General features: G+C 41.2%; 1 protein-coding gene across 1 annotated transcript in view; it reads right to left on the bottom strand.

Annotated features, from left to right (window-relative positions):
• Positions 1-12,902, bottom strand: part of LOC131820669 (uncharacterized) — an 86,750-nt gene extending 73,848 nt beyond the window's left edge. Inside the window, exons 1-3 of the mRNA XM_059156372.1 lie at positions 12,826-12,902; positions 10,910-11,118; positions 10,509-10,582 (exon numbers count right to left, since the gene is read on the bottom strand). Of these exons, the coding sequence (XP_059012355.1) occupies positions 10,509-10,582; positions 10,910-11,118; positions 12,826-12,902 (360 nt within the window). The remainder of the gene's footprint in view (positions 1-10,508; positions 10,583-10,909; positions 11,119-12,825) is intronic.
• Between the last annotated feature and the right edge of the window lie 504 nt (positions 12,903-13,406).

Genomic DNA, 13,406 nt, shown 5'->3' with positions numbered 1-13,406 from the left:
TAGATTCCTACATCTGATACCAACTCACAGAAGCCCAACCCACCGTAATAGTCATTTTCATTGATGAATTACTATGCTTACTATAACATTCTATTCTCTCTGAGTGTTTTCGTTTTGTTTTTGAATAGTCTTCTTATCCTCATCACTTCTATGGATATTGTGTTGTGATCTAATTAAATTATGATTATCTCTCAAGACTCTGCCTGACTTGATGGTGCAACATCAAAGTGTCGTTGAATTAGTCAGAGTTTTCCAGAGAAACAGAATTAAATGTATGTATACGTGTGGATATTGATACGTAGATATAGATGTAGATATATGTTTATTATCAGGAATTGGCTCATGCAGTTATGGAGGCTGATGAGTTCCAGGATCTGGGGTTGGCAATCTGGAGACCCAGGACAACTGGTGTGTAGTTCAAGTCTGAAGGGCAGCTGGCTCTACACCCAAGAAGAGCCAGTGTTTCTGTTTTGGTTTGAAGGCAGAAAAAGCTGAGGCCCCACTCAAGGCAGAAATACTCTCTTACTCAGGGAGAGGTGGCGGCGAGATCAGCCATTTTGTTCTATGAAGGTCTTCATCTGATGGCACAAAGCCCATCGATTTAGGGAGAACATTCTACGTTACTCACCCACTCTTGTGTTATTCTCATCCAAAAACCCCTTCACAGAAATACCCAGAATAGTGTTTGATCAGATATCTGGGTCTAGTCATGCTGACATATAGAATTAACCATTATGTATTCTACTGACACACACTTTGAAATGACTGACTTGGAACCTTCAGGCTTTTATAGACTATCAAATAGATAAGACTTTCAATTCTTGCTTGCTTATAAACCATCTTTTTTTTAAAAAAAGAGTTTATTTATTTATTTGAGAGAGAGAGAGCAAAGCGAGAGAGAGAGAGAGAGAGCACACAAGCAGGGAGGAGGGACAGAGAGGGAGAAGCAGGCTGTGCAGTGAGCAAGGAGCCCGGTGCAGGACTCCCCATCCCAGGACCCTGGGATCATGACCTGAGCTGAAGGCAGTCACTTAACCCACTGAGCCACTCAGGCGCCCCTGTTTATAAACCATCTTGATATAGATTTATAAAGTCTAAAATAAAGGGACTGAATCAGTGTGATCTCTTGAGCCTATTAATTCTGAAGTCAACAGCTCTTCTTAAATTTGTATCTGCTCTTGGTCCTATATGGCAAATGATTTAAGGCAAACAGCAATTGAAAAATATAAAGTCGAAAATGAGCATACCTATTCACTGTCGCCGAGAGGCTTCCTGGCAGCGCCCGTTACAGACTCTCAGTGAGACAGCTCTTCATTACAGATTAAGAGAAATTGGTATCCTCTGTTATAACCAATTCAATCCCAGGTTTTAAATATCAGCAACAGCATCCATGCCTTATAAGAGGGGGGCAGAGCGGGAACACCGTTGCTCCCCCCTCCAAACCCTCTACAAAAATGAATAGACTTAATTTCTAATTTTTATTATCTTCTTAAAACTAATTTTATTAATATCAATAAAACTCAGAGCAAGACAACCAAGTGAGGGGCACCTGGGTGGCTCAGTGGGTTAAGCCTCTGCCTTCAGCTCAGGTCATGATCTCAGGGTCCTGAGATCAAGCCCTGCATTGGGCTCTCTGCTCAACGGGGAGCCTGCTTCCCTTCCTCTCTCTCTGCTGTGATCTCTCTTTCTGTCAAATAAATCAAGAGACTCTTAAAAAAAAAAAAAAAAAAAGACAACCAAGTAGAAATCAGTCTATTCCACCCTTCCAAAAGATTAAATAAAACTGATTATTCCACTTAGGCTGAATTTTACTACAAATACTACATTTATAGATGCCCTCTCTGCTGGTGGTAATGCCAGTGACTTGAACTATGTAGTTGCTGATGTGAAGAAAACCATACCTCATAGACCCTACATACATAACCAACGAAAACAAAACAAAAACCCATATCGTGGTTTGGGATATCTCAACAATCATGACTGATTATCACGCTACATCTGATTCAGTTGTCTCAGTCGGCATAGCCAACTGGTATCTTTCCTTCTCACCATACTCCCACCCCATCTCTCCCCCCCTCCCCTGTTCCTCTTCTTCCCTCCTTCCCTCTTCCATTCATTCTTCCTTTCTTTCTCATCAAGTACAATCAAGCATCAACTCAAATCCTTGAGAAATGAAAATGCCAGAATTCCAATGGTGAATAGTACGACATAAGACACTAAATGGAATCCAAGACAGTATATCTGTCAGTATCTCTGTTGAGAGACATTGAGGAGCATGTTGAGTTGGAGTGACTCTAACAAACACTCAGGAACAATGGAATGAGGACAGTGGGGTAAGGCCCAAAAGTGGCCTTCCAAAGGGCATCCATATCAAATCCCTGCACCCTATGAGTGTCACTTGATATGGCATAAGATGAGATCACGTTACAGAACTTAAGAGGAAACCCTTAGCCTGGATTACCCAAGGGGACCCTAGATGCAATCACTTGTATCCTCATAAAAGAAACAGAGAATTTAGAGACAGACACAGAGAAGTGAAGGTGATGTGAAGACAGGATAAAAAGGAATGATAGTATGATCGCAAGCCAAGGAATACCAGCAGCCACCAGAAACTAGAGATAAGGGACTGATCCTTCCCTTAGAGCTCAGGTGAAGTGGTCCTGCCTCATCTGGGACTTGGACTTCTTGGACTTCTCTCCAGAGCTGTGAGACAATACAGTTCTGGATTTGGTTTGGTTTTTTGTTTTTGTTTTTGTTTTTTTGGTCAAATACCAGCTCAACATTTCTGTTGTTTTAAGCCACCCGCTTTGGAGTAATTTGTTATACTAGTCACAGGATACCCAGACAGTGATTTTACGTGATTTTAATAAAAAGTTAAGACATGTTAAACTTTGACATCACCACTTAGTCCATTTCTAGGAAAAGGCATTTTCATCAATTGCATGAATATTCCAAACTAGTACTTAAGATTTTTAAAATGCATCCTGGCTGTTTCTGGTAGCCAGATTGCAAAGAGCTGTCAATCTTATTTATGAGAAGACTAGAGTCTGGTCATAATTTATATAAGAGGGATTAAAAAAAAAAAACCTCGTCATTAAATTATCTTCAAAAGTCCTAAAAATCTGATTTATTGAGGCACACCTGGTCCATCATTGTTTGAAAATAACTTTTTAGCAACTAGATTCCAACCCTGTGTAGAATCAAATATATTAGCATCTTAGTCTTATTACTTGGTCTGAATTGGAAGCGTTTCCAGTGACTACCAGTTGCACACATCATTATCTTCCCATAATGGGTTGTTTAAACTGAGAAGAGCCAGTTCTGCTCGATCACCTCACATCTGTTTGCTCTGCTCTCAGCACTAGTCAGCCAAATCCAATTACTGCCGGCAGAGGCTCTGGGTAGACTTGGATCATTTAAGAACCATTTCTAGTTCTTTGTAAACCCTTAATTCTTTGTTTTTCTCATAACTGCTATGTTTTCTAATAAGAAATGGTATTCTGCCGGTATTCCTCTGAAACTGGGCTGGTCTCCAAAATAGCGACCATAGGAACTGAAACCTTATTTATGTTCGACATCGTGTTATGTCTCAAACGTATCTCAAACACTACAAATCTTAACATTCCCAAACGAAGACCTATGTTTAGGAACTCTTTAAGCATTCTGAGAGTAATGGGTTATTTACGATCCTTTCTTTGCTATTGTTGTCATTAAGCATCACTTTAAAGACCAGTTGTGTTGAAATCATTTAAAATGTTACTTGGGGGTTAAAGCCTCTGCCTTCGGCTCAGGTCATGATCTTGGGGTCCTGGGATCAAGCCCTGCATTGGGCTCTCTGCTCAGCAGGGACCGTGCTTCCTCCTCTCTCTGCCTGCCTCCCTGTCTACTTGTGATCTCTCCCTCTGTCAAATAAATAAATAAAATCTTTAAAAAAATAAAATAAAATAAAATGTTACTTGGATTGTTGTAGTGAAAAAAAAAAATGATTATTCAGGGATAGTGTAGTTCCTAAGACAAAATTTTCAGCAAAGATGATTAAAATTTGATAAGACTTCAAGTTATTTGTGAGGTTTTTCCAAACTATGCAATGACTTCTTTTTTACACACACAAAAATTTCCCAAATAAAACAGGTCAAGGTAAAGGAGCACTTTCTTTATGGATCTAAACTTTGCTCCATGGTAACATATCTAGAAAAACATTGGGCCAATGGCAGTGTGAACACACCAAAGAGGCTGGGGGAAAGTTGGAAGTTAGGTGAGGACTGGTTTCTTCACACTCATTTCTTGCTCAAGTTCACTTTCTCTCAGCGCAGAAGATTGGGGATGAGTCTCTTGTAGCCCCTCAACCTCCCATTTAACAACTGAAGAGATCTAACATCATCTAAGAGATCTAACATCTTCTAACACCTTCTAAGTAGGCTTTCACTTTCTGGCTGAATCTTCAAAATACAATTCACTTCGATTACGTCCTTTGTATATTTTGTTGGAAGTCATAATATTATGATGGCATTCTGGTCCTTCGGTTTCCAGGGAAGACAAGCGATTGGAAAGGATTTTAAAGGGCTCGATTGTTTTCTTGTGTGAAAATAACCCCTTAACCAACTTCCACTGTCATGTGTAGATACACACCGAAATAAGCCGTACCAATTCTTTCATTGGCAGGACGTGTAAATCAGACTCGCCGTGGATCCGCATAACATTAAGGAGTTCATGGCCAGATTGTGTGCGAATTTCCTGGCTGTGCAGGGCAGTCGTTGAAAGTCTGTGAGCAGGAACATAAAATGTTGAAACCATGTGTATCTATGCGCAGATGTGTACACTAACATATTAATTTCTGTTGTGAAAGGGGATATAATAGGAAAAAGTAGCTTAAGGAAGGAACATTCAGGACATTCTTTAATACAAAGAAAAGTCTGTGTTGCTATTGTTTGGACTGTTCGCTGTTTTTTCTAATGTAAAAGATATGCATGCTTGGTATATAACCTTGGAAAATACACAAAGAGAAAAATGAAACACTAAAAATCCTGCCATCCCAAAACAAACATTTTGAAATACTGATTTTAATGCATATTTTTAAAAGGATTTTATTTGTTTATTTGACAGAGATCATAAATAAGCAGAGAAGCGGGGGGGGGGGGGGGGGAAAGCAGGCTCCCTGCTGAGTTGAGAGTCCGATGTTGGGCTCGATCCCAGGACTCTGGGATCATGACCTGAGCTGAAGGCAGAGGCTTTAACCCACTGAGCCACCCCTTTAATGCATATTTTTAAATCATAGCCTTTTTTGTAATCATTAACTATGTTTAATTTGTGTATTCAAACTTTTTGTATTTATCCAAAATTTAAAATTCTGGATTGCCCTGTCAAATCCTAGAATAACCCCGGCAAGTTCATAGTGATCTATTTAGTGACTGATTAAAATATTTTGGCAATAAATTACGGCCATCCCTTTGGGTCTGAGTAAGATCATAATAGGAGTTTGCCTCTTGGTACTGCTTTCTGCCTGGGGTCATTTACATGGTGGATCTATCAATGCAGTTTGTTCCAAGCAGAGGCCAGGCCAGGTGTCTGGGGATTATATATAATTAGTTATCTAAGTCAAAATGCCAAGGGAGTATATTAAAAGGCAGCAAGTAGGTGTTGAGTGAAGACAGTACTTGCTCACTTAGGTGGCTTCTCTGCCCCTGCAGCCTTCTTAGCTCCTTCCCAGGGATTCCAAACCCCATTGCCTGGAGCTGTTTATCTCAGTTGCAGACAGCCAGGTAGAAATGGGAGTCAAGTTCTGTAATGATCTCCTGTTCCCTGTGGCTATCTCCGCATCCTTCTGCAGCCAAAAAGCCCATCTTAAGACCACTGCAGTCCACATTTCCCTTTGTAGCGTGGGTAGTGGAGGGGATAGTACAGATCTAGTCAATTCCAAATCATAGCTGCAAAAACTACTGGAAAGGGCAAAGCCTAGTGGGCCCATACAATTCTCTCCATTTAGGATTAATCACATTGCATTCTTATTTTTGTAAGGAGCAATCATTCATTCCTTAGGCAGTCACATGCAACGTAATTAGAATACTTTGCAAACAGTACTACTGGAAAGTGAAGTAATTCAGGATTTGTTTTTAAACGAATAGGACTGTTAGTTGATCTATAAGGCCGTCATTTAAATAAAACGTTTTAAAATATGCAATGCACATACAATAGCATTAAAGTATTAAATAGTGTCTTAAAGAGCAAAAGAAACTATTAAGACTAATTAAGTGAATTTATTGGCTAATTGGCGTTTCCACGTGTAGTTGTTTCTGCAATTATTTTTCATTTGCTGATTTACATAGTACTATTCTCTAAAATTATCTTGGCATTAAATGAAGCTGCAAGACATTTCCAATTTGGAAAATCTATTAAGCAAAGAATTTTCAACTTAAAGTTGGAGTGGTACTGAATCAAGGCCTTGCAGAATTGACTCCAGAGTCAGAGGGAGCTTGCTTACAGTTCTTACTCCTCTTTCTTCCCTTCATCTGTTCTTTGGGGGAATATATATATATATAAATTTTTTCTCAAATAAATAGATAAAATCTAATATATGCATATATTAGATTTTATCTATTTATTTGAGATAGAGCAAGAAAGAGATCAGGGGCAGGGGGCTATGATGGCGGGTGGCAGGCAGAGGGAGAGAGAGAAGCAGGCTCTCGGCTGAGCAGGGAGCCTGACTTGGGGCACCATCCCAGGACCCTGGGATCATGACCTGAGCCAAAGGCAGATACTTTCATCTTCTGAACCCTATTTTTCAAAACTGTACTATGGAGATGATACCGTTTCAATTGTATGCTGAGGATTAGCAAATTCTCATTTCCCAGAGTTACCATAGTTCTTCGCATTTTAATAAGAGGCTATGTATCAGTCACTCAGAATTGTATTTCCTTTCTATATAAATTAACCTTCCATACAAAGAGATTAGCAGGAGGTTCTTCTTGATGAAAAATCCTTGGAGCCACTTTTTCCCTAAGAACCATAAACAACAAAGCAAATGTGTTCGCTCTAGATAGATCTTGGAACATAGATCTCACACGAAGTTGGAGATTGAAGGTAAATTTGACTCCTGTGGAGAAATAAACCCGAAAAATAAGATTTTATATCCCATATATTTGCATATTAACCAAATTAATTAGTAAAGACAACCCCTCTAGAAAGTAACCTTAGAGTAAATCAGCCCCATTTAAAAAGTCAAAGTAAAGGAACAGTATTGGACAGAAGATGTGACATTGCAGACATATACGAGGAAGGAAAAAAATATTAAGTTAATTCCCTGAAGCAGTTATTTTTCAGTAGTTAGATGACGAGGGAAGAATACGGTTCAAACTGAATCATTCTGAATGACGAAGGGGATAGAAATAATTGACCGGGATAAGTACCAGCTAGTTTAGAGAGAACCTATGGCAGGCATATACCTCCTCTGACTTTTTAAAGCCTCACCCATACCCTCTTGCCAAAAGATTTCACTCAGAATCCACATACATGCTCCCTATGCCTTCCAACTAGAATCAGTCCTGGGGGACCTGTCACAAAGCTGAAAAACCGCTGCGATGCGAGACTGGACACTCCGGGATTGTTAACACTACTTCCAATGAGGTTAGCTAACCAAGATGATTGAGAAAAATGGAAACTTACCAGGAAAGAGGAGCTAATTCCAACCAAGTGAGCATAACCAAACATTTATCTCCATAATTGTTGTACTTTATCAAGAGAAAAACAGGATTTATTCTGGTTTTCTTCTATGACTACCTCCCACCTAGGCAACAGATGAATCTTTAAAGTGTCACCAAAATCTTTAAGCAAGGCTTTCTACCCGCACACATCCCCAAAGACACTTTACGTGGCAGAGAAAGTAAATAACAGGAAGAAATAGAAGCCTCGGGGACACGTGAAAAATGAGATTGTGGGCTGTAAACATTAAGCATTATTTGAGCATAGACAGAGCAGAGGTTGTAATTGATTAAAGAATGCCATCCCCTTGTCAGGAATAACTGTTGTCATTTTGTTAAAGCTTTAGCTTTGAATAGCTCCTGTTCTGCACACTAGGGACACTTACAAGACCTTAGCTGTAAATTTCTTGGGGAAAGTAACTCATTGGTTATTCACAGAGTGACAGGCAGTCTATGGTACTTTTGAGTAAAAAAGATCGCAGAGTTGTAAACTCTGCTTTGTACCCACATAGGTAGGAGATGAGCTATGACCAAGCCCTTTACACAAAAGAGAAACCTGTTAGTTATAAGAAGTGACCCTTTCTGCAAACTACATCTGTGTTCTTCCTGATCAGAATATGCAGCGGGACATGTTGGGAAGCATTGCAAATGCATAAGACCTCAGTTCTATATTTAAAACATTTAAGATCATCATCAAGTCTCCAAGTGTTTATCCAGTAACTGTTTTCTTAGCATAATCTGAGTAAATGGCATGGAGTTGTGTATGACCCTTAACTGTTCTTAGCAAGTTTTTTCAAAAGGAATTTTCTATTGCATTATTTAATCTCAGATTCTTTTTAAACATGGACATAATGAGTTATAAGAGTATGCCTTTATAAATGTTTGTTGCCAGTGAGAATTCATTGGAGATGACTCAAATCACGTTCTCTACTGGAAAAGGTGCATTTAACTGGCAAATGAAAAGATCAGGCCAATTTCTTTCTTGCATCAACCCAGAGTAAAATCTCCTTAAGAAGAAAATAATGATTTGTTGCATAGGGAAAGAATTTAACTACTTGTTAGCATTCGAATGGGCCCTAAGGAAACATGCAAGTTCATTAAATCAGAACTCCTTTTCTGAATCTGCTACCAGCTGGGCATCAACTAGCCTTCCCATAAAAGCATTATTGAAATCAGTGGGTTCAGGGCTTTGTGTTGAGCCTGGACAACAGAGAATTGGGTAAATGACACCATGGTTTATTGAAGAGTATGACCGCAAATACATTATAATGTTTTTCCTCCTCTCTTCATTTTAATTCTGTGTCTCTGCTTCTGGAAGGCCTTGACTCTATTTAAGGTTGAGGTAAGAAGTAGGATAAAGATGTTTTAGCAGTGATAGGAAAAGGAGGACTGAGGCTGATCCTAATTTTGTGAGCTGCTTAATTTTCAGAAGAATGTTTTTGCAGGAGCAAATATTCATCAATCAATCACTCAATCAATTAATCAATTAAGAGTGTTGCCAAAGAAGATTTTATTAATTGAAGGACCACATCCACAAGATTCATGGTCTACGGTTTTATCAAGTCTATTCTAGAACTTTCTTTTTCTCTTAGGGCTTAAATTTAATTGAAATTTTAATCCCTACTAGATTTTTAATAAGGGGAGGCTTTTGAGACATTAAAAAAAAAGAAAAAAAACACCATTATTCTCACCTCTTAGTTGAAGAGTTGTGCAGATATCATAAGGCTTTGAGGGGCTTTTTTGTCATGCTCCTCCCAGGGCACGTTTCTGGTTTCTTTAAAAGTATCTTAACCTGCCCATATGTGCTCAGCTTCCCCTTGTGGAATCCATTGATAAATCATGGCAAAAGGAAACCACCCCATGGAAATAATGTCTAAAGGAGACCGTCTTTATCCTCGAGAGGAAAACCAGAGAGCGGACCCAACCTGCCTCACGTACAAAGGACCACTCCTTGTTCAAATCAAAAGTGTCCATGCGGCCAATGAGAAATGGGAAAAGGGTGGTTCACCTGGAAATCTGGGGCCTGGGGCATTTTCTGGAATGTGTATAGTCAGAACGTGCAAGTGAGTCAGCAAAGAGAACGCCGGCGACCACACCTCTCCCCCATCGAAGCAGTCATCCTTCCTGTGTGGGTCAGAAGCTTTTGTCTCCCTGCGCTACGTGTGAGACTGATTGATCTGAAGTAAAAGTGGCAATGTCACAAAGTGGGAACACACTGGAGAAAACAAGAGGCATTACTGAATGGGCTGCTTCTTACCTTGTGGAAATGGCCCTGTCACTAGCCTCTCTGTCAAAGACGGGCCGTGTTCCGTGTTCTGTTTTTCTTTTATCTTTCTTTCTTTCTTTTTTTTTTTTTCACTTGTGGAATAGACATTAGACCAGGTGACTTCCAAAGTCCAGCCCTGGTTGCTGGTGTTGAGTTGCTTTGAGGGTAGCTTGAAGACACACACACACACACACACACACACACACACACAGGTTCATAGAAGCAGAATCGGGGCCAAAGAAAGGAGCGCGGTCCCTGGGCATTCTTGGCACTGGCACGTTTTCATTACCTCTTGCCGTCTGTCTCTGTGATGACGGCTGACCTGCCTCCTTAGATAGTGTATCTGTGAACATGAGAAACCGCCCGCACCAACCGTACGACCTTTCTGCCCTTGACTGTAAACCCTCCCCGAGCCCAGAACTTTTCAGAGATACATGAGGTTTATCAGCGCTGCTCAGCTTGGCCAGACCTGACCACCCTGGGTGAGGCTGCTTTTCTAATCTGGTCTGGAAAATGGGAACCATGCTTCGTTTTCACCCGGCACTCACCCACTCCCGTTTCTCTCCAGGGGTTCTCGGCTTTCCCACTTTCCACTCGGGGTTAGACGTTGCCAGGGGCATTCCTAAAATGGAAACTGGATTGTGTCTGCTTCGATCGCCTTACTCTCCGTTTAATAAACATCAATAAATTCAGGCTGCCTCACTTTCAAAGACTCTGTAACTTATCTGACAGTAATGATTTTTAAAATTCATTGGACTTGCGTCATTCTACCTTCTTGACTATGCCCTCCGGATGAGCTGCCGTGTATGGCTTCACTGGGCTCTTCATTTCTCTGCATTTCCTTGTCATTTTCTCCAAAGCATGTTCTATCTTAGACACTATCTCATCCTCTCCTCTGCCAGATATTGATTATTCATACATTCTCTGATCCCATCTGCTTCAGCTGTACGCGTTGTTATGTCTTTGTAGGTCTTCTTTCCTTTGACGACAAGGACAGCCCGTGATTCCCACAACTCAGCGCTCTCCACCGGGCCTCCACCCTTTCCAGAGCCTGAAAGCATTGCCGTGGGCTGGGTGCTTCTCTTCCACAGGAGCTTTCTTTCTCGTCTTAACTCTTCACATGCACCGTCACTTGTGTCCAGGATCTTCCCGACGTAGCTGCCGTCACAAACATGTGTTCCAGGCTGTTCTGATAGGGGGTCTTTCTCTTGTGGCATGACAGAAAAGAGATAGGGAACAAACAAAAAAACCAGTGAGCTCCTCAATGCTATGGTTTCCCTTGGGGGAGATGACGGGAAGAGAGCAGGGGTCAACATCTTGCAAGGCACTCGTGCTCCCGTTGTGTGTGCTAGACTGCTCTTGCTTTCTGGTCTATGGAACATTCCCTCCATGCTGCCTCACCAAAGGCCGTTTTGATGCGTTCAACTCTTGAGCCTGGCTTCCATTTCTTTCTTTCTTTCTTTCTTTCTTTCTTTCTTTCTTTCTTTCTTTCTTTCTTTTTTTTTTTTTTTATTTGACAGAGATCACAAGTAGTCAAAGAGGCAGGCAGAGGGAGAGGAGGAAGCAGGCTCCCTGCTGAGTGAAGAGCCCAATTTAGGGTTCGATCCCAGGAACCCTGGATCATGACCTGAGCCGAAGGCAGAGGCTTTAACCCACTGAGCCACCCAGGCACCCCTGGCTTCCATTTTTGACAGCTGCCTTCTTGACCACTGATCACATAGGCTTCCTCCTGCCATTTTTTTTTTTAAGATACCTTTTCCAACAAATCAAAGTTCATCAGCATGGTGGACTCCTTCCAGGCCTAACATGAGTAAATATTGTTGGACCATTTCTGTTTTCTAGAGAACTAATATACAGTTGCTAAGTGTGGAATACATGATCAGCTCCCTTCATGTCTGTTTCAGCTGTGATGACGCCAATCCTGTAGCTTGAAAATCCCCACCGACGGACACTCTTTTGCGAAAATACACAATTTAAACACGCATTTCTGACAAAAAGGAAAAAAATGTTAAGTCCACCCTAGTTCTGTCTGGACAAGCACAGAGAGAGGCGTGTTGGATTGCCAGGCAAATATTTTCTCCTAGTTTTGCTCAATGAACTTGATTCACTGTAGGGCTGTTTTCCCACGTGCGCAGGAGAGGTGGGCTGTCTCTGAACCACCACTGCCCCACTCTCTGCGGGGCACGGGTGTGAATCATCGTTTTCATGAATGAGAAGAATGGCGGGGGGAGGGAGACAAGGAGCTTGTTGCTAAAGCCCTCAAACAAGGCAAACATTTTGTGAATAATTTTTATATAATATATGACGGGTTGACTTTTTGGTTTTGTTGTTTTGAATGGAATGCAAAGAAAAAAGTACTTGTTTCAACAAAAGTTCTATCTGATATCCTATTCATATGCCCATTCTTTGTAAAATGTTTGGCAACTTTTCCAGGGTGCAGAAAAGGCACAGTGTTGAATCATGCTGCTTGCGAGCCTTGTATCCGTGCGGGCATGAAATGCAGTGCAGGAGACTGTCAGTCCCGTAAGGACAGATCTGACCGGAGTATATGACCGCTTAATTTCTGAGGAGAATTAGAGTTGGGATATACTTTGCCGCTAACCCAGTGCAGGTAGTAGAGGTTTGGAGAAAAATCAGAAAAGCCAACAGAAGTGTTGAACAACTTTGTTAGAAATAAAGCACATTGAGTTTCTTCCTCACTGATGTCTGGTTTTGCCAAATGTATACCTCCGTGAGAGTCCTCCCCCATCCGGGCATAAGAAGCAACAGGGTAATAAAACTAAATAATACTGATGTTTAATCCTTTCTTCAGGTCTGGCTAGCTCTTACCCCCTCTAATCACCTGGGCTCAGTGGAAGATCTTACCTTTTCCGTTGAACGCCTTCCATGGCTGCGTCCTCCTGAACTCCTGACCTGCTGCCTTCACACCCCTGTGGTTTCATGTTTCCACTCTTAGTTCACGCTTTTCTCTCCCCAAACCCCTTGCTGGGTGAAAGGCACCTCTTCTGTGCCTCTAGATCACGCCAGATACAATTCTGTTTGCACCTTCCTCAGTTCTATCGACCAGAGGTGCTCAAAGGAAAAAACTGTGCCATTCATTCATCAGTCATTCATTCAACCAAGATTTATTAGATTCCTGTTATGTGCTAAGTACTTCTTCAGAGGCTAGAAATGACCTGGTGAACAAGACGGGGGAGACTCATCCTCTAGCAATATATACTCTAGCAGGACAGCTAAAATGAAGCAAACAACAAAGCTAGCAGGAGAGGTACCATTTAAAAAAAAAGAAGAAGAAGAAGAAGAAGAAGAAGAAGAAGAAGTTATGATACCCAGGAGAGTGCCTGCTGATTTCTACTGGGTGGTTAGTCTTGCCTAAGTAAAGACTTTGCCCGAGTAAAGACTTTGAATGCGAGGAGGAGCCGGCTATGTGAAGATCTGGGGACAGC

Source organism: Mustela lutreola, chromosome 18 (assembly GCF_030435805.1).
Source record: "Mustela lutreola isolate mMusLut2 chromosome 18, mMusLut2.pri, whole genome shotgun sequence".
NCBI lineage: Eukaryota > Metazoa > Chordata > Mammalia > Carnivora > Mustelidae > Mustela > Mustela lutreola.
Note: the sequence above shows the minus strand (reverse complement) of the source record. Positions and strands in the feature narration are given on the sequence as shown.